Genomic DNA, 21,342 nt, shown 5'->3' with positions numbered 1-21,342 from the left:
CAGGCTAGACAATGGCACCCTGACTGCTATTAGGTATTAGGATGAAATCCTTGGACCCATTGTCAGTCCCTACACTGGTGCAGTGGGTCCTGGGTTCCTCCTGGTGCACGACAATGCCCAGCCTCATGTGGTGAGAGTATGCAGGCAGTTCCTGGAAGATGAAGGAATTGATACCATTGAATGGTCCCCACGCTCGCCTGACCTAAATCCAATAGAACACCTCTGGGATATCATGATTCAGTCCATCCGACGATACCAGGTTGCACCTCAGACTGTCCAGGAGCTCAGTGATGCCCTGGTCCAGATCTGGGAGGAAATACCCCAGGACACCATCCGTCGTCTCATTAGGAGCATGCCCCGACGTCAGGCATGCATACAAGCACATGGGGGCCATACAAACTACTGAGGACCGTTTTGAGTTGCTGTAATGAAATTTCAGCAAAATGGACTAGCCTGCTGCATCACTTTTTCACTTTGATTTTCGGGGTGTCTTTGAATTCAGTCCTCTGTATGTTGATAATTTTCATTTCCATCAAACAATGGGGCATCCTTATGTTCCTAACACATTACCCCGTCCATATCAGTACAGATATCCAGCATGAGATTTTTCCCCATTGAGATCTGATGTACTTTCAAAGTGTTCCTTTAATATTTTGGAGCAGTGTACATCTGCTTTGGTGTCAGCAGCAAAGGGCTGAATGCAGTAAACCGTATCAACCAGCCAAACTTCACATTACCATTTAACCAGTACAGGACAGAGTCTGATTGGCTGTCGTCAGTACTGCTTTTTGCATGTGGCTCGTTACTAAATAAGTCCTAAAAGGACCGCAAAAAGGGAGAATAGCAAGAAGTCATCACTATCACGAAACCCCTGGCTCAGTGTGATTGTTCGCTCTGCGCTACTTCCACTGCTCTGCTTCTCGGAAATCAGATCCAGCTCTGTGTATGTGTGCAGGATTCATGAAATCATTGATGGATTTTAGTTTTTTTTACTACTATAGAAGATTTGCTACTGATTTTGCTGCTCAGTGAAATAGGAAAAACTATTTTACTTTTATTCTTCTCGTGTTTATTTATTTTTGCAACACAACTTCCTATACTTTGTTTTATCAACTGCAAACAATACCGAAAAACAAAACTCCCCTCGAGTCCCGTCAAGTGGGATAATTTATTAGTTGCACAACATTTCGGCACTTTCCTGAACAGAGGTGTCCATGGGGTTGGAAAGCAGACACGGCACTCATGGACATCAGAGACACCCAACTCCTCAGATCACACTTCTGCCCCCAGGAGCTCTTCACAATGACAGGAGCAATCTCTCTGCTCTCTCCAACCTCATCGCTGACATCAGCAGCACCAATCAGACCATGGGAGGGAGGAGAGCACAGCAAACCTCACCCCTCCCCAAGAAACTTCACCAGAGAAAACTTAGAGCAGCAGCTCAGAAGTGTCTGCACTGACAGCGTGGAGGACATGAGCACCACTGACAGTCTGCAACAATGACTGGACTCAGAGCTGCTCTCTGCCTTCCATCATCAGAGGTCCTGGCTTCCAGCCATATCAAGTCCTACCAGTCCGAGAAGTCCTGATCTCATCAGTGCAAGTTTGAGAACTTCTGATCTCACCAGTACCAGTCTGAAAAGTCCTGATCTCACCAGTGCCAGTCTGAGAAGTCCTGATCTCTTCACCTGCACCAGTCTGAAAAGTCCTGATCTCTTCACCTGCACCAGTCTCAGAAGTCCTGATTTCCTCAACTGTACCAGTTTGAGACGTCCTGAACTCATCGGCTGTACCAGTCTCATAAGTCCTGATCTCCTCACCTGCACCAGTCTGAGAATATTGATCTAACCAGTGCCACTCTGAGACGTCCTGATCTCCTCACCTCCACCAGTCAGAGAAGTTCTGATCTCATGACACTGAGAAGCCCTGATTTCCTCACCAGTCTTAAGTCCTGATCTTTTCACCTGCACCAGTCTGAGAAGTTCTGATACCAGTCAGAGGATCCTGATCTCACCATTACCAGTCTTGGAAGTCCTGATCTCCTCACTTGTATCCGTTTTAGAAGTCTTGATCTCAACTGTGCAAGCCTGTCCTGATCTCCTCATCTGTGCCTGTCTGAGAAGTCCTGATCTCCTTATCTGTACCAGCCTGAGAAGTCCTGGTCTCCTCACCTGTACCAGAGAAGTCCTGATCTAGTCACCTGTACCAGTCAGAGAAGTCCTGTTCTGGTCACCTGTACCAGTCTGAGAAGTCCTGTTCTGGTCACCTGTACCAGTCTGAGAAGTCCTGATCATTTTAACTGTATTAGTTTGTGAACAATTGATCTCCTGAATTGTACCAGGCTGTGGACAGTTGTGATTTCCTCCCCTGTGCCAGTTCATCAAGTCCTCCTCTCCCCAGGTCTTAGAGGTCCTCATCTCCCCAGGTCTTAGAGATTCTCAACTCCCCAGGTCTTGGGGGTCCTCACCTCCTCAGCTGTGCCAGCCTCCCACATCTCCCCTCACCTGGAAGTCCTGGTCCCACCTTTGGCACCCCCCTGTACAAGGACTGAGAGGGTCACCTGCCTGGCCATAACCCTCGAGTTGCCTGACTTATACCAATCATTTTCGGTGGTGTTGTGGATGATGTCCCCCCTGCAGATCTGACGCCCCCCATGAACACGACCACCATGTTGAACATGTCCCTCCTGAACAGCACGGCAGCCCCGGTGTCCGGCCGCCCCCCGACCATCCCGGCCGTCATGTTCATCTTCGGGGTGGTGGGGAACCTGATCGCCATCATCGTGCTGTGCAAGTCCCGCAAGGAGCAGAAGGAGAGCACCTTCTACACCCTGGTGTGCGGCTTGGCCGTCACCGACCTGCTGGGCACCTGCCTGATCAGCCCGGTCACCATCGCCACCTACCTGCGGAACGAGTGGCCGGGCGGGCAGGCGCTGTGCGAATACAGCTCGTTCATTCTGTTGTTCTTCGGGCTGGCCGGGCTGAGCATCATCTGCGCCATGTCCATCGAGCGCTACCTGGCCATCAACCATGCGTACTTCTACAACCACTACGTGGACAAGAAGCTGGCCGGCCTCACCCTGTGCGCCATCTACGGCTCCAACGTCCTGTTCTGTGCCCTGCCCAGCATGGGGATGGGGCGCAGCACCCTGCAGTACCCCTGGACCTGGTGCTTCCTCGACCTCCGGACCAACGTCTCCACCTACGCCGCCTACTCCTACATGTACGCCGGCTTCAACTCCTTCCTCATCCTGGTCACCGTGCTCTGCAACGGGATGGTCTGCGTGGCCCTCATCCGCATGCACCGCCAGTTCGTGCGCAGGACCTCCCTCGGCACCGACACCCGCATCTCCGACTTCAGGCGCCGCAGGAGCTTCCGAAGGATCGCCGGGGCGGAGATCCAGATGGTCATCATCCTCATCGGCACCTCCGTGGTGGTACTCATCTGCTCCACCCCGCTAGTGGTGAGTCTGTGAGGGCGTGCCTAGTGCTGGGCTTGTGCACGACCAGAGAGCCCAGCATCGCAGCATGGAGAGGAGGGGGATTGCAGGACCACAGAGCCCAGCATGGCAGGGAAAAGAAGGGGGGATTGCAGGACTACAGAGCCCAGCATGGCAGGGGATAGGAGGGGGATTGCAGGACTACAGAGCCCAGCATGGCAGGGAAAAGAAGGGGGATTGCAGGACTACAGAGCCAAGCATGGCAGGGGATAGGAAGGGGATTGCAGGACTACAGAGCCCAGCATGGCAGCATGGAAAGGAGGGGGATTCCAGGACTACAGAGCCCAGCATGGCAGGGGATAGGAGGGGGATTGCAGAACTACAGAGCCCAGCATGGCAGCATGGAAAGGAGGGGGATTGCAGGACTACAGAGCCTAGCATGGCAGGGAAAGGAAGGGGGGGATTTCAGAACTACAGAGCCCAGCATGGCAGGCAAAGGAAGGGGGGGATTGCAGAACTACAGAGCCCAGCATGTCAGGGGAAATAAGGGGGGATTGCAGGACTACAGAGCCCAGCATGGCAGGGAAAAGAAGGGATTGCAGGACTACAGAGCCCAGCGTGTCAGGGGAAAGGAGGGGGATTGCAGGACTACAGAGCCCAGCATCTCAGCATGGAAAGGAGGGGGATTGTAGGACTACAGAACCCAGCATGTCAGAGGAAAGAAGGGGGGATTGTAGGACTACAGAACCCAGCATGTCAGGAAAGGAGGGGGATTGCAGGACTACAGAACCCAGCATGGCAGGGAAAAGAAGGGGGGTTGCAGGACTACAGAGCCCAGCATGTCAGCATGAAAAGGAGGGGGATTGCAGGACTACAGAGCCCAGCATGTCAAGGGAAAGAAGGGGGGACTGCAGGACTACAGAGCGCAGCATGGAAAGGAGGGGGATTGCAGGACTACAGAGCCAAGCATCGCAGCATGGAAAGAAGGGTGGGGGGTTGCAGAGCTACAGAGCCCACTATGTCAGCAGAAAGAAGGGGGGATTGCAGGACTACAGAGCCCAGCATGTCAGGAGAAAGAAGGGGAGTATTGCAGGACTACAGAGGCCAGCATGTCAGGGAAAAGAAGGGGGGATTGCAGGACTGCAGAGCCCAGCATGTCAGAGGAGAAGAACTGGAGAGTCCAGCATGTCGGGAGAAGAACTGGAGAGTCCAGCATGTCAGGATAGGAAAGGGGGAGTCCAGCATGTCAGGGGAGAAGAACTGGAGAGTCCAGCATGTCAGGATAGAAGGGGGGAGTCCAGCATGTCAGGGGAGAACTGGAGAGTCCAGCATGTCAAGGGAAGAAGGGAGTATTGCAGAACTGGAAACCCCAGCATCGCATGGGCAAGAAGGGGGTATTGTGGTTTAAGAACTAGGAAATCCAGCATACTAGGGTGGGAGAAGGGAGTATTGCAGAACTGGAGAACCCAGCATGCCAGGGGAGGAGAAAACAGATTATAGATCAGAGGAGAGAAGGGGAGAGCCCAGCATGTCAGGGGAGAGATGTGGGTATTGCAGAACTGGAGAGTCCGGCATGTCAGGGGGAGAGAATGGGATGACTGCAGGACCTGTGAGCCTAGCATGGCAGAGCAGGGGAAGGGAGGTATTGTAGGTGTAAAACTGGAGAACCCAGCATGCCAGAGGAGGAAAGTGTAGCCTGAAGAACTGGAGAGCACCGCATGTCAGAGCAAGGAAAGTGGGCTACTGTATCTGTAGAACTAGGGAGCCCAGCATGCCAGGGCAGGAGAAGAGGCAGGAGGCTTTGATAGCTGCAGAACTGGAGAGCCCAGCATGCCAGGGCAGGAGTGGGGGGTTATTGTTGAACTGGCTATTCTAGCTGCAGAACCATAAAGACCAGCATGCAAGGGCAGGAGAGGGTGCGTATTGTAGATAGAACTGAAGAGCATCCCATGGCAGGACTAGACAGCTATTGGAATTGCAGAACTGTAAAGCCCAATATTCCGTGAAAGAGAGGATGGCTACTATAGCAGTAGAACTAAAGAGTCCAGCATGCCAGGGCAGAAGAAGGAGGGTTGTATAGTAGCAGAATGACAGAGTCCAGCATGCCAGGGCAGGAGAGAGTAAATATTTGAAGCCGTGGAACTAGACATCCCAGCATGGTAAAGCATGAGAAGGTGGCTGCAGTAGCTGTAGAAATAGAGGTCCAGGGGTGCTAGGACAGCACAGGATGGTTCTGCTGCAGAAAAAGTTAGGGAGCCGAGATTACCTACCACTGAAATCAATGCTGGCATTGTAATTTCATTGCTAACGATCTAAAAAGGAAATATAGGATCAAGCTAAGCAATGGCAGGATAGGCTCTCATTTTAGGCCAAAATTGACATTTTAGTTCTAAATAATATAATGTAAATAATATATTCAGTAAGAGTGTGTTATATGCTGTTTGCTTGCCTTTGCTGATTGTTGTCTGCGAGTAGATCTACAAGTCCCAGCAGGTTATGGCGGGATAGGCTGGTACTTGTAGTCAAAGATTACCCACCACTAAGCTGAAAACTGACATTTTATTTCCAAATAATAGGATCTTAATTATTATGTTCAGCAGCATCAGCATATCTTCCCTGATAGCTGTCTGTGGAACCACAAATCCCAGCAGGTTATGGCATTGTAGGTTTGTATCTCAGAAGATGTCCTATCACTGAGCTCAACAGTGACAATGGAAATCCAACATTGAGTTTCACAAATGGCATGTCATGTGCTCTCTAATCCTATTCTGTAAATGAATGAGTAGAACTACAGGTCCCAGCAAGCCAAGGCAGAGCAGGATGACACTTGTTACTGCAGAGCCTCTAGGGGGGAGCAAAGATAACCAATCACTGAGTTCAGCTCTGATGTTGTAAATCCAATGTTAATTCATTTATGCTGGGTTTCAGCAATGGCATGCCATGTGCTCAATGCTTGTCTTTCCTGATGTGAAGCAGAACTACAGGTCCTACTTGTTGCAGCAGAACTGCTAGGGGACTAGAGATGACCTATCAATAAACTCAGCACTGACACAGTCATGTTGATCCTTTATGTTGAGTTTGAGGAACAGCATGCCATGTGCTTGTCCTTCCCTAGAGTACAACTACAGATCAAAACAGCTTGTGGCAGGACAGGCTGGGGCTTGCTGTTACAAAACAGCAAGGGATCTATGAATGGCTCAGGAATACAAATTTTGGGTCCAATTTAAGGTGTGAAAGGAAGTGGAACTAGACCTAATCTGTATCAAGTAAACCTGTGTTCACTTTAATCCTCCAATCCTGTGTGAAGTTTGCATTGAATGCATATTTGCCTTCCCTTAATTTATGGCTTTGTAAATATAGTTCACCTTTGCTTCCCTGCACAGTGTAATCATTAGGATCCTTTAATCCCAGTATTGATCTTCTGCAGAGTTTGATCAATAGCATTATATGTACTCTGTTAGTCTTCGTTCACACTTACGTAGTTTGCTTCTTGTCCGTTTTGCAGTGCTTTTCACAGTCCATTTTGCGTTTTTCTACATGTGTTTTTGATGTGTTGTTAGTGCATTTTGTTCGGCTCTTTTTATTTTTTTTTAAGTGGAATTTGTTTTTTTTTTTTGCTGGACAGAATATAAATGCAAAACGCGGCAAAAACGCACTACCATGCATTTCAGCAGATTCTCCATTGAATTCAGTTGAGAAACACTGCTTTTTGCTTTTAAAAAAAGTCCCTGACCCTTTACAAAAACACAGCAGCTCAAAAAAGCATAGATGTGAACATATTCCATAGGAAACCATGTTAAATGGACTGTAGTGTGTTTCTGCAAAAAGCACTAAAAAAAAGCACAGGTGTGAATGGAGCGTTAGTAGTTGTGTAGGACAACAACTCCAAGCATGCTAAGGTAGGACAGGTTGGCATTGTAACTGCAGAACTCCTAGGTAGTTTAATGCTGGCATTGATTTTCTGTGCTCCAATATGTACCCTGCAAGCTGAATTTCAGTATTCTAATATGTACCCCTGCATGCTGATTTTCAGGAACAGAATACATGTCCCGTGTTCATGTTGTTGCTGCAATCACTATTTTCTGGTAGAATGTTATACATCCCCTGTGTGTATTATACATTTATATTATAATAATGTATTCTGCCAATTAGTGGATGTCTACTTCATGTTGTCACATGCTGTTAAACAACAGATAAAGAACCTGCACTATATTATTAGTATTTTTATTATTATTATTATTATAATTAATAATAATAATACACTTATCATCAATAAATGATGCATCTCTATATATGTGATGAACAGTGTTTCATATTATATTGGAGCTTTATAAATAAGTGATGACAAATATAACTACAATATCATGCAGGCTTTTTATCAGTTGTCTTTATCTGATTATTCCTAAGATTCCTGGCGCCTACATGTGGCCCTTTGGTGCTTGCAGTGTGGCCCTCAGACCCCAGCAGTCAGTAGTGGGAGCTTTGATTTGTAATTGGCTGTCTTTAGCAGTTTCATATAACATGCCTCAAAGCTCTGACTGTCTCCTACAGCATGACTCTAGTCTCAAACCAACTCCCGTAGCACAATCTACGATCACCTCTTCATATAAAGCTGGACATACAGTGGCAGATTTTCAAGTAAACGTTCATAGAAAAAAATATCCCAGTAAATTCAATAATGCCAACTGAAACTTAACAAAAGTCATTTGAGGAATTCAAAATTTCATTTGCTTTTAACGTTCAAGTTTGCTATGAATAGAGTTTCCTGGACGGAAACCACATACACTGCTAGAAAGTTGTTAAAAAAAATGTTCTTTTTGTAATTGAATGTTGATTTGACTCCATTAACCATTTAAAAATTGAACAAATGTTCCAAACATTTTCAAGCAAAATTCTACTGGTGTATGGCCAAGCTTTAGTCTTCAGTCTATGGTAGTCTTTTGTAACATTACAAAATGCTGTTATAGACTTTGGTGACATCAGGGGCCACATTTGAGGCCACACATACCTTGGAAGTTGACAACCACTGCTTTACATTCTTCTTTCACAGAACAAGTCTCAGTACTAGTGTGACATGCTGGGATCTGTAGCTGTAGAACAGCGGAAAGCCCTAACTTTTTAATACATACCGTAGTTGCCAGCTGTCCTCAGTTTCCAGTCATAGCCACTAGGATTGGAGGCTTGCCCTTTAAAATCTTGTGTTCCTTGAAAATCCCAGGTTTGGAACACTGAGCCACTGCAAGTAACACTCTGTTTTCAAAAAAGCTACTAACATTTCATTTGATTCATTGTATTATTCAAAATGCAACAACTCTATGTATTCAGATACACTACTTATGGAGTAATATGGTGGGATTGTAGTATGCTTCCAGAAATGTATTTTACAAAGTAGAAGAATATCTGCGTCCTGGACTTGTTCAATCTATGACCTCATGTACACTGTTTTACAGGTTTTTGATGTTTATTTTTTTTTCTGCCTCTAAATACCCCTCCATATTAGCCTATGTATCCATGCAGATATAGGCATTTATATGAGTTTAGAGACAGGAGCAATTAGAGGCAGATAAACATCGCAAACAAACAAAATATTTCCCAGCACACTTATCAGCCAGCCTGCACAACAACCAAATTGACCCTGTAACAGTGTTCATTAGAAACAGAGGGTTTTGTTTGTTCACATTTGCAAATATATGCATAAGCCGCAGTGCCCACGACAAGGGACCCCTGTATATACTGCGGTAACCGCAGTGCCCACGACAAGGGACCCCTGTATATACTACGGTAACCGCAGTGCCCACGACAAGGGACCCCTGTATATACTGTGGTAACCGCAGTGCCCACGACAAGGGACCCCTGTATATACTGCGGTTACTGCAGTTCCCACGAAAAGGGACCCCTGTATATACTGCGGTAACTGCAGTGCCTATGACATGGGACCCCTGTATGTACTGCGGTAACCGCAGTGCCCACGACAAGGGACCCCTGTATATACTGCGGTAACCGCAGTGCCCACTACAAGGGACCTCTGTATATACTGCGGTAACCGCAGTGCCTATGACAAGGGACCCCTGTATATACTGCGGTAACCGCAGTGCCCACTACAAGGGACCCCTGTATATACTGCGGTAACTGCAGTGCCTATGACAAGGGACCTCTGTATATACTGCAATAACCGCAGTGCCCACTACAAGGGACCTCTGTATATACTGTGGTAATGTCATTCATTGGCTGTCAGTGCAGAAAATAATCTACAATCAATATAACTTAGCAAATGTCCCATGTGCCCCGGGTATAGTTATCATTCTTATCCTCTTGAATTGTCACTTGCATCAAAGATCAGATTTGGTCTAGCTAATGTGGGACTACAAGTCTCAGCTTAGCTCAGATCAGCTGGGGAGCGACAAATCACCTACTATTAGGTTGTCTATTGACATTATAATTTCCCATATCTGCTATCACAACTTTATTTGTGCCCCAGAAATGGCATGACATCTGCTCACTGTGGAGCAGCATGCCTTGGGAGGGGTAACTGTACAGTTGGAGGGACACAAGTTCTTTAGGATACTATAATTCCGTACCTTACTGATACACAACACACCTTTCTATGCAGTCGGGTCCACGTTGCTCACTTACTTCTGGGATGGCTGCCCTCAGTATATGCTGGCCATGTATGTTCAGTTCCTGCCTGCAGCCATCTGACTTGTTTGGTCATCATAAATTCTCACCTATGCTACAATTCACACTAGATGCCTACAGACGTCACTGGCAGCACCCGCTCCAAGCATCGGTGCCTCACTAGCAGATAGCTGAGCGCATTTCGCTGTGAAACGTCTGGCTTTATTTAATAGGATGGTGCAATCTCATTTCAGTTTGCAGATGGGGCAAAAAAAGAAGAATATTATTTATTGCACTGAGCCTTATTTAATAATAGTAGGCTGCCCTACATCTGCTTAGTGCTTCAACAAGCTTTGACCTGTATATTGCACACAGGAGTTTCATAACCCACATGAGAGTCAGAATAGTGTTTTCACTTTCATAATGGGAGCCAACGACCCGCTCTGTAGGCAGCACTGTGCCTCTTTCCTGGTAAGGTCACAATATGAGAGTTGATGTTTTTCATTGTCGAGGTGACTAATCGCCCACATGCAGGAGGCCAAGGCTGAGGACTACACTTACCATGACATATTACATCAGAGTGAAGTTTTAACATTTTTTGGTTAACCGAGACACCACAAGATAATCATTTACTCATTAAAACCTTGTACACAAAGCGCTGGATGTGGGAATTTTGGGACTCGTCCTGAAGCTCACCCATGGGGTAGAAACCTGCTAGGGGGTCACATAGTATGTATAGTCAGATGCAACTCAAACCCAGCACCAGGGTGGATTTGATTTAAATTAAGTTGATTTAAATCAGGATTTAAATCACTAGTGAAAAAGCTCGATTTAAATAATATTTTTTAAAGAGCACCTGTCATCTCTGTCCCGCACCGGCCCCTCCTCTGACCTGCTGTTGACTCACCAACAGTCCCATTCACTCTAATGAGATGGCTGGTGATGCGGCAGTGACACAACAAGGTGAGGGACGTGGCGGCAGCAGGTGAGTGGATGCCCACTAACAGGCACTGCCATGATGGATCTAAAATTACAGGTGCTCTTTAAATGTAAGAAATCCGACACATTCTTGCTGGTAGTTAGAATCTTTAATATTTGCAAACCAAATGAAAGTTTCCATTGTAGAAAAATAAGCGGTCAGGTTAGTAAAACAGCGATATCAGAACTGATATTAGGTTAATAGGTTAATCACACATAGTTGGAGAACAACTCAAATTCTTTTATTTCATGTTTTTTCTCATGGTTAGTGTAAAATTGTGTGAATTCATCAATACAGTGCATGTTATCTCAGCTTGCAGAGCTTGGATTCATTGAATGAGTTTACCAGAATATACAGCCTCATGCTACATAACTAAGCTCCATTTCATGCTGAATAAACTAAATTATTAATGTATCTTAAATAAAAAACTATCTTTAGATTGATTTTTACACCAAAAGCATTTTACTAAAATAAATTTGATAAAAATAAAAAAAATCCGACTAAAATTTTAAAAAATCTGATTTCAATTAAAAAAATCTGTTTTCGTTTTTTTTTTGTTAAATCATCTATTTTCATCCACCCTGCCCAGCACACTATATGCATGGTGGCATGCCGCAGTGCTAAACAAATACTTCACGTAGTTGCTTGTATGTACTGAACTATTGCGTTCAGTACATTGTTGTTTTTGGCCCGGAGCTGGTCTGGTACTGGTGATTCTAGAGAATGCATGCTTGGTGCCCCCAGGTGAGGGTTCCTATACAAAGTCTTAAGTGTTGAAAATGTTTTGTGCACAATATATACAATCCACAGAAAGTAAAACTCTAAAAATGTTTTTCTAATGCATTGTATCTCTTCTTAACTCAGTTGGCTCTTTAGCCTAATTGTAAATCATTACTCCATCTAGGTGACATTGCAAGGCAAGTCAGTGAAAGAGCTAACATTGTAAATAGCTTTCCTATGACCTATTTTGTTCCTGTAAAAGCTGTAAAAGTTCCTACAATGGGTAAAGTAATTTACTCTTTATCATGGGGTCTGTCTAGAGTTATGTACAGTATTCTACACAATGCTCACAGTGTTCCGTTGTGTCTGCTTCACAAGCTTTCAATGGAAATCTGTAGGGTAGAGCCAGGTGATCGTTGCTGGTAGATTTGAACACAGGGCTCCTGGCATAAAATGCAATGCCCCACCCTAGAACCCCTTCCACTAAACCTAAACTCTAATTCTAACATTAACTCTTCCTATGACCCTAATCATCCCGGCAACTATAGTTCTCCATAATGCTAACACTAACCCTTACACTATCCCTTCATGTAACCTTTACCTTAACCCTCTCTGTACCCTAACAATAACCCTGCCTTTAACCCTAACATTAATCCTCCTTGAGACTACATCTCCCCATAATTCTAACACTTACCCTACACTAAGCCTTCCTGTAACCTTTACATTAAACTTCTCTGTAACCCTAAAACTAACCTGTAGCCTTAATGCTAACCTTTAATGTAACCTTAATACTAACCCTTCCTGTACCTCCAACTCTAACCATCTCCGTAATTTTAACACTCATTTTCCATGTAAGCCTAATGTTCTTTCCTTGTAATTAACCCTTCCTGTGACATTAACACTTACCCTCAAACTAACATTCCCTGTAAACCTAACACTAACCCTCCATGTAGCCCCAACCGTAAAACGAACCCTTCTTGTAATGCTAACACTAAGTCTAACACTAACCCTCCTTATAACCCTAACAACCCTCATAACCCTAACACTAACCATCCCTGTACCTCAATACTAACTACTCTTGTAGCTCTAACACTATCCTTCTCTAGCCTACCATTTTCTGTCCTGTAACTAACCCTCAAGCTAACCTTCCCTGTAAACCTAGCACTATCTCTCCCTGTAACCCTATCCTCAAAACTAACCCTTCTGGTAATGCTAACACTATCCCTAACGCTCACCCTCTTTATAACCCTAGTAACCCCCAAATCCCTAACACTAACCCTCCTTATAACCCTAGTAACCCCCATGACCTTAATACTAACCCTCTTTATAACCCTAGTAACCCCCATGACCTTAATACTAACCCTCCTTATAACCCTAGTAACCCCCATAGTCCTAACACTAACCCTCCTTATAACCCTAGTAACCCCCAAAACCCTAACACTAACCCTCCTTATAACCCTAGTAACTCCCATAGTCCTAACACTAACCCTCCTTATTACCCCGAGTAACCCCCTTAGTCCTAACACTAACCCTCCTTATAACCCTAGAAACCCCCATAATCCTAACACTAACCCTCCTTATAACCCTAGTAACCCCCATAATCCTAACACTAACCCTCCTTATAACCCTAGTAACCCCCATAATCCTAACACTAACCCTCCTTATAACCCTAGTAACCCCCATAGTCCTAACACTAACCCTCCTTATTACCCCGAGTAACCCCCTTAGTCCTAACACTAACCCTCCTTATAACCCTAGTAACCCCCATAGTCCTAACACTAACCCTCCTTATTACCCCGAGTAACCCCCTTAGTCCTAACACTAACCCTCCTTATAACCCTAGTAACCCCCATAATCCTAACACTAACCCTCCTTATAACCCTAGTAACCCCCATAATCCTAACACTAACCCTCCTTATAACCCTAGTAACCCCCATAGTCCTAACATTAACTGTAACCCTTCTTGTAACTCTAATATTAAAGTTCCAGAAAGACAGCTTGACATTCGTCATATTTTTGCTGAATCTGCTGAAGTTCGAATCATGGCCCTGGAAGTAACCTCCAGCTTGGCAAAATTTGGTTTAAAATGGGACTGAGCTGGCTGGAAACTTATTGACAGAACAGTGTACTATCAGACACAGTTACTGTCCAGCAGCACCATTGTATTCAGGCAGTTGTTGGTGCCATGGCTGCTGAATGCAATAGCCTGTAGTGGAGGCACCCCCATCCATGCTGGTAGCTTGAATGATTTTCTCTTGTTCAGTTGATTTTTTCTTGTTCAGTCTTTGAGCTGTGTATGGTTACCATAACACTCCCTAATATTTGCATGCTCACCTATCCAGCCAAGATACTGATCCCTTAAGGGTAGCCCTCCCAGATTCCAACACAGGCATCCTGGCACCATAACCCAGTGGTTTCTAAATGGACATTACATATAATATTAATTGCAAATCTGACTCTTCTGAATCGAGCCTGACATGCATAAAACAGTCACAAGGAAATCTGCATCATGTTCCATAGCGAGTAGCTGAGCTATAATCACAAACAAGTAGTGGCTTGAGAAGACCCATGATTTGCCCTCAGCCAAACTGGCTCCTCCGGTTAGTAAACAGCAGCAGCAGCCTGTTCACATAATGTGATTGTAGAATCGACTTCCCTGTTCTGCCAGTTTGCCAACATAATTGACAGTGACGGCGGCGCTCCTCCTCCTACAGATCAGCGGAGGTGTAGACAAATTTGGGATCGCGCTAATTGGAGCTGACAGCTCGGGGCAGGGAGAACAGATTTTCTGAATAGAAATATCTGGAAATGTGGTCAGGCAATGCTGATTCAGAAATTAGAATATTAATTTTCACTGTTATTTAAAGTATAACTAAAGGCCAAAGTTTTTTTTTTTTTCAGTTTTGGATAGAGTGGAGAGGGATCCATGCAGGTAGTGTCCTGACCAGGATCTAAGCCGAGGACCCCAGTGCTGCAAGGCAGACGTGCTAACCACTAAGCCATTGTGCTCCTCACACTCCATGCAGATAGTATCCTGGCCAGGATTTGAACCAAAGACTCCAGCGCTGGAGTCTGCATATTCTCCCTGTGCTTGCGTAGGTCCTGTAACAGTTTCCTTGTACATTTCCTACAAGGTCTACCAGATGCATTTATTTTTGTATGCAGTACAATTTTTCCTTGCTGCTCTTTTAGATGACATTTGTGATAGGAGTGATTGTCACATAGATTTGGTCTCTGCACACTTTCACTGTTATCATTTCCTTTAAAAATGTACAAACATGACGAACTCGGCCACAATGCTCCCATTCATATATATCTAGCTGTCATAGGATTCCATTAGTCTGACTGTCTCCTGCCTCCGCAGGGTTCCCTGCCAGGATCAGAATATTTGTGTTTTTCTTTGCTTTAGTGGAATGTATGCTGTATGGATATACCCAATGTGGAATCCAAGAAAGATTAATGATTTTCGAGTAAGTCACGGCCATGGGCCAAATGCATTGGCTGGCTGTCATCTACACTTGGTATGGCTAATAAAGACCTGTGAGAGAGGAACATCCCAGGCCGGCATTTTCATCTGTTATGGATTCAGAGAATCTAAAGCTGCCTATTATTATTAGTTATTGTTCCTGGAGTGGTCCTGCCTTCTCTGATTTCTGATTAGTCTGTGTATGTAGAATTGCAGGACATCTATTGTACATGCTTGCCCCAGGACAGCGATGTGGTCATTTTTTAAGCTCACCATCAGGGTCATCATTAGAAATCATGGGGCCCCTGTCAACTCACCTGACAGGGTCCCCCCCCCCCCCCAGTACCCCCTATCAGCGGCCCTATCTACCACCCCACACTCTGTACCCTCCCTGTTGTCCCCCTCGCTGTACCCCCTACATCCCCTATTTAAACCTTACCCTGTACCCCCTGCATCCCCCATTTAAACCTTACCCTGTACCCCCTGCATAACCTATTACCCAGCACTCTACAGCACCTGCATCTCCCAATACTCTATATGTACCCCCATTTCACCTTGCTTGTATCCCTGCCCCCCCCCCAGTACCCCACACACTGCATCCATCATTGCTCCACATTCTTCATCCCCTTTGAGTCCCGGATGAGGAGCAGAGAAAGGGGGGAACTGGGGTTAGGAAGCTGTTGGACCGTGACATACTCCTGCCAGGACTCCCATCTGACCCGATGGTGCCTGAGCCCTGGACAGGATGGCTGCCTGTACCCACCAATTGGCAGTCCTGGGCACTATACCCTGTACCACTTGCTTGAATCTCTTTTAGATCTTCCAGGAATTATGACCTGCAAAATCGAACATGATTAGGTTGCACACGTCTGTCCTCATATTTCAGAGTGTAAAAGAGATTGTATTGGTACAATCAGATTGTAATGTGTATGGTCACACTTAGGGCTCTTTACACAGATGGTTGAGCTGCATTTTTACCACCACCCTTTTAGATGCAAAGGCAGCCCAATGAGGTTGCACATATGCTAGGGTTATAATGCCCTGCTTCACAGCCAGGGAAAAAATTCTACCCCCCCTCCATTGCATTCTGGGCCATGCAACAACTGCCCTGAAATTGTGTGTAATGCACTTGATTGCGACACACTTGTGAGGCATTTAAATGGTTTAAACAAGCTCCTCCTTATCGCCTGCCAAACACCTCTAAAAAGTGATCTACCGCTGAATAATTTTCAGAAGTGCAGCAGTGATAGCCGTACTTATAAACTTCGCCTTACTGAGGAAATCATGGAGGCAGACTTTCTTCTGGATTCCCTGCTGATTGGAGAGCAGTGAGTATGTTGGACCTCCTCTGAGCCCAGTCTTGACCCAGCAATTTGAACTAGAGCAGAGGCTCTCTCCCTCCTCATTGGCTCAGAGACAGCAGCGGGAGCCATAGGCTCCCGCTGCTGTCAGTCACAGCCAGTGACGAGGAAGCAGGGGGTAGGGTTGAGTGGCACTCTGTGTGTCTTATGGCTTGCTAAGACAGGGAGGAGGAGCCAGGAGCAGAGAGGAGGGGCCAGGAGCGTCGGCGGGGGACCCCAAAAGAGGAGGATCAGGGCTGCTCTGTTCAAAACCACTGCACAGAGCAGGTACAGTAAGTATGACATGTTTATTATTTTTTTTAAATAAAACTGCCTTTAAAATTGCTTTAAACTAAAATTTCAGTTGGACCTATACTGAACTTATAGGGACTATGCCATTGCTGACTTCTGCATCTGAAAATGCTAGTTGCCTGGCTTTCATTTCCATCCAGTGTTTCTCTGCGGCACAAACATGCAGTAAGAATTCATATCAGGAATTATAACTTGGCTCCAAATTTCCAATCTGCATGCAGTTGCGGGTTAGTTGAGGCCAGACACAGCCAGAAAACTGGTATTTACAGAAGGGGGACAGTAGTGGGAGCTCCTGTATTTCTCTCACATTTACTTAAAGAACCTGAAAAAAAACATTGAAAATGTTCTGCATGGCCAGAAACGACAGAAAATCCTATGAGTCAAAGCAATGCTTCAGCCCAGGAATGTACGAGCAGCAAATGCTTTTCTACTAATTACAACATAATAGTTCTTTATATCAGTCCGGGCCGTTGTAGAAACCAAAGGTTGAGTCATGTTAGACCTTTTTGCCATTGGAATTAAAATACAAAAATATTTAAACACCATGACTACGAAAGAGAAATGAAACCTCAGTACTGGTGACGTAGCAGCTCTTCAGTCATTACAGCACCTTGAAGTGCCGCCATCAAGTCATTAGACTCATTAGTGGTGCCATGGAGCGCTGTTGTGGGGCGCAGCGACTACTCAGCATGTTGTGACATGCCAATAAAGGGTATTTCCACCTTTGCTGTCAAATTTGAGAAACCCCGCTATATGCATGTTATGTATTCCCATTCACCCAGCATGCCTAAAAGTAATGTAAAAAAAAAAGTTCCTAACTTTCTAGTTGTTTCAGTTGTTACAGGTTTATGTATAGGACTCTATAGGCAGCTTCCTTGTGTAGAATAGCTTACAGTGTGATATTAGGGGGCAGAGTGAGGGATAGATTAGGATACAATGTACCACCCAGGTCTTGAGATCTTTAACCCTTTATTAGGACCAGAGGCGGACTGACAACTCATGGGGCCCTCGGGCAATAGGAAATCATGGGGCCCCTGTGTCCTCGCCAACACTCAAACCACACCCAAAAAAGCCTATGAAAGGTATCAGGGGCATCTCATGGGGCCCCCTGCTGACCCCGGGCCCTCGGCATTGCCCGAGTGTCCAAAAGGTCAGTCCGCCCCTGATTAGGACTGTGTACACACATAGTTTACAACTGATAATGAAGATCTGCCAGCACAGTACAGACTGTTAATTTTAGAAAACATAACTCCCAAACCCCATCCTTAAAGCAGTAACAAACCCAAAACCAAAAAATTCATATATTGCAGCTTACCAAACATTATATGTAGTGGCTGCGTTAGTTTTCTTTTCTTTTTTTTTAAAGTGATTGTTGATTGTGAACTTTTTTTTTTATATAAACATGCCATACTTACCTGCTCTGTGTAATGGTTTGCATAGTAAAGCCTGATCCTCTTTTTCTGGGGTTCCCCACTGGCTGTCCTGGCTCCACCTCATCCTTGAGTGCCCCCATAGGAAGCTGCTTACTGTAGGGGCGCTTGTGGGCTCGATCCTGAGCCATGCTGCCTGCGTCTATAGACACATGAGCACATCTCTGCCCCACCAGCACTTCTTTGTCACAGGGTTTGACAGCAGCTCCTGCTGCTGTCAAACTGTCCTGTGAGGAGAGAGTGGAGAGAACCTTTTCTTGGGCACAGCACTTGATCAGAATACCTCCACTCTGGATGAAGGAGCACAGGGGGCACCTTTGGACATCAGCATTGTCAGTCTTGTGGGAGCGGAGTGTTAGATGCACTAGCAGATTTAGATACACCAACAAATTGAAGCCAAACTCCAGCTAACACTTTATAAGCAGTTAAAGAAAATAGTTTTTTCTTTCCTTTTGGGATAAAGGTTTTACATAAATAAAAGCTGATAATTGTGCTGATAGTTGTAAGCACCCCATGTCAGTGGTAAATGGTTCATCTCAACCCTGTAATTGCTACATCTGCAGGGCAGCTTTTCCTCTTGAAAAACAACAGATTTACTGGCTGGATCACCAGGTGAAAATAAAGAAAAGAAAGCCTAAAAAAAAGAAAACAAATGCAGCCATCGCATCTCAGCACTAATAACCTGCAATGTAATTAATGTTTGCTTTTGGGTTTAATACCGCTTTAATTATACATTGATGGGGAAAGTTGGGTAGAATTTTTTTTCTAAGTCCTGCTATATTAATGGGATCATGTAACAAATGTAAAGTAGGTGTTATCTCAATTTGGCTGCAGAAGTGGAAATACCTTTTAAAGTGAAACCTAATCCTTATCACCTAGGGCTTACTTACACAGCTGTCAGATTGGGACCAGTGACTGTGTTCGTGCTGCCACTGCCTCCCAATAGACGTGAACAGGGGCGGACTGACCATTTGAAAACTCGGGAACTGCCCGAGGGCCCAGGGTCAGTAGGGGGCCCCATGAGATGCCCCTGGTACCATTTCATAGGCTTTTTTGAGTTTGGGCAAGGACACAGGGGCCCCATGATCCCCTATTGCCCGGGGGCCCCATGAGTTGTCAGTCTGCCCCTGGACGTGAATGAGACTTACCGCAGGCAGATGCATGAAACAACTATGCATCCTGTGCAGGCAAAGGCTCCTTACACAGACGTACTCTTAAGCTTAGTACACACGATCAGAAAATCGTAAGAAAAATACGTCTTTCAAAGCGATCATATGATAATCTGATCGTTTGTACACAGCTTTCATCTGAAATTTGAAGGGACAAGCATGAAAATATTTACCAGATGTGTTAGATTTTCATTTTATTAGAACAGTTTTCCTCCGAAAATACAATGCAATACCTTACATCACTTCCAAATTTTTATTTTGTCGTATGAGAATTTTTGTAACTTTAGTAATCTGTTCATTTTTGATATGAGACTAAACAAAAAATCGGACAATCATTCATCCAATATTCTCATTGTATGTACGAGACGTTAGGTACGCCCATGAGAACTTTGTGGAGGGAGCTGAAAGGGCTGAGAATTTCAGTTCATCAGGTGAAAATTGAACAGTGTATGGCCAGCTTTTAGACCATGCGGTTGGCTTACTAATGGCCAATAGGCTGTTCATTTTGCAAGGAAAGTTACACTTTGCAAAAGACTTTGCCCCAGAGCTTAGTGAAGGTGGTAACATTTCACTTTGCATAAATACCCAATTGTGCAGGGACAATTAAAAAAAAAGTCAACAGAGCTTCAACAAATTCACAAAGATCTGGAGAAAATTCCTTTACAAAGTGAAAAGTCTTTTTGCCTTTAGTAAATCAGCCCCAATTTGTCCAAAGTGTCCAATGGTCTCCAAGCCAAGCAAAGCTTCGAAGAGAACTTTGTCTTAACACATTTCCTTTAAAATGGAGCAAATGCAGCTCCTTTTTCAGTAATTTTTGCTTCCTGGAGACCTTGTTTGAGGAGTTGTGTAATCCTGATAAAAATGCCACAAAAATGTCGTTAATGAGAAGTCACAAGTTCTCTGGGATCCATCCCACAGATTGTCTATGGGCTGACCGTTCTGTGACTTCTCCTACAAATATTAACTCAGCCCGGTGATAAGAGAGCGGTTAAACGATAGCCCCATTTAATGATGTGATTAATACTGGAGCAATAGCTGGCCGCCAGGACCGTAGTCTGATAGGTTCTGTACATGTCGTTAGCATTGTGTTTACTCACACACACGCAGGCTGCCAGCTGTGACAGCTGTGTCAATGTGTCTCTTTGTCAGAGCGCGTAAGTATGATTGCTCCTACCCCGAAGAAATATTCTATGATCAAACATTGCTGGGGAGCGAGTACAATTTATGGGCTGGTGTCCATGCTTAGCCTTGGACACCTCAAGGGAAAGTTTAACATTTGCAGTAAATATCTGGAATTGAATGGAGCTCAGCGTGACACAACTTGATGCCAAAATGCTCTCATCTGACTTTTTTCTCATGAATATCTTTGGACAGCAGTGAAACATCACGCTCGCCCCTAACGGCAGTGCAGCTGATGCTTCCATATGTTTGCACCCCTGATAAGTTCCATTTAAAGGGAAGGTATACTGTGTCTTCACTCATTTGCTTTCTTGCGGCCACATTTACCTTGAAGTCACTTTTATAAGTTGGATCACTGCTGGATCTGGAGTGCTAATGTTTTAAAAAGAATTCTTGTTATTACTACATAGTACAATTGCAATACAATTCAACACAATAGGTTTAGAACAGTGTTTCTCAACTCCAGTCCTCATGGACCCCCAACAGGTCATGTTTTCAGGATTTCCATTATTTTGCACAGGTGATTTGATCAGTTTCACTGCCTTAGTAATTACCACAGCTGTTTCATCTGAGGGAAATCCTGAAAACATGACCTGTTGGGGGTCCATGAGGACTGGAGTTGAGAAACACTGGTTTAGAAGGACTCTGCTCTTGAGAGCTTTCAATCTAAAAGGGAGGTGCAAGTGATACAAA

At 45.0% G+C, this 21,342-nt stretch overlaps 1 protein-coding gene across 1 annotated transcript in view; it reads left to right on the top strand.

The window, feature by feature from the left end:
- The first annotated feature begins 1,324 nt into the window (after positions 1-1,324).
- Positions 1,325-21,342, top strand: part of PTGER4 (prostaglandin E receptor 4) — a 35,066-nt gene continuing 15,048 nt past the window's right edge. The window contains exon 1 of the mRNA XM_089687819.1: positions 1,325-3,463. Coding sequence (XP_089543945.1) covers positions 2,654-3,463 — 810 coding nt within the window. The 5' untranslated portion in view covers positions 1,325-2,653. The remainder of the gene's footprint in view (positions 3,464-21,342) is intronic.

Source organism: Staurois parvus, unplaced genomic scaffold, assembly GCF_062004578.1.
Source record: "Staurois parvus isolate SC_StPar_1 unplaced genomic scaffold, SC_StPar_1.0 ptg000438l, whole genome shotgun sequence".
Taxonomy (NCBI): domain Eukaryota; kingdom Metazoa; phylum Chordata; class Amphibia; order Anura; family Ranidae; genus Staurois; species Staurois parvus.
This window is presented reverse-complemented; position numbering and strand designations above follow the sequence as displayed.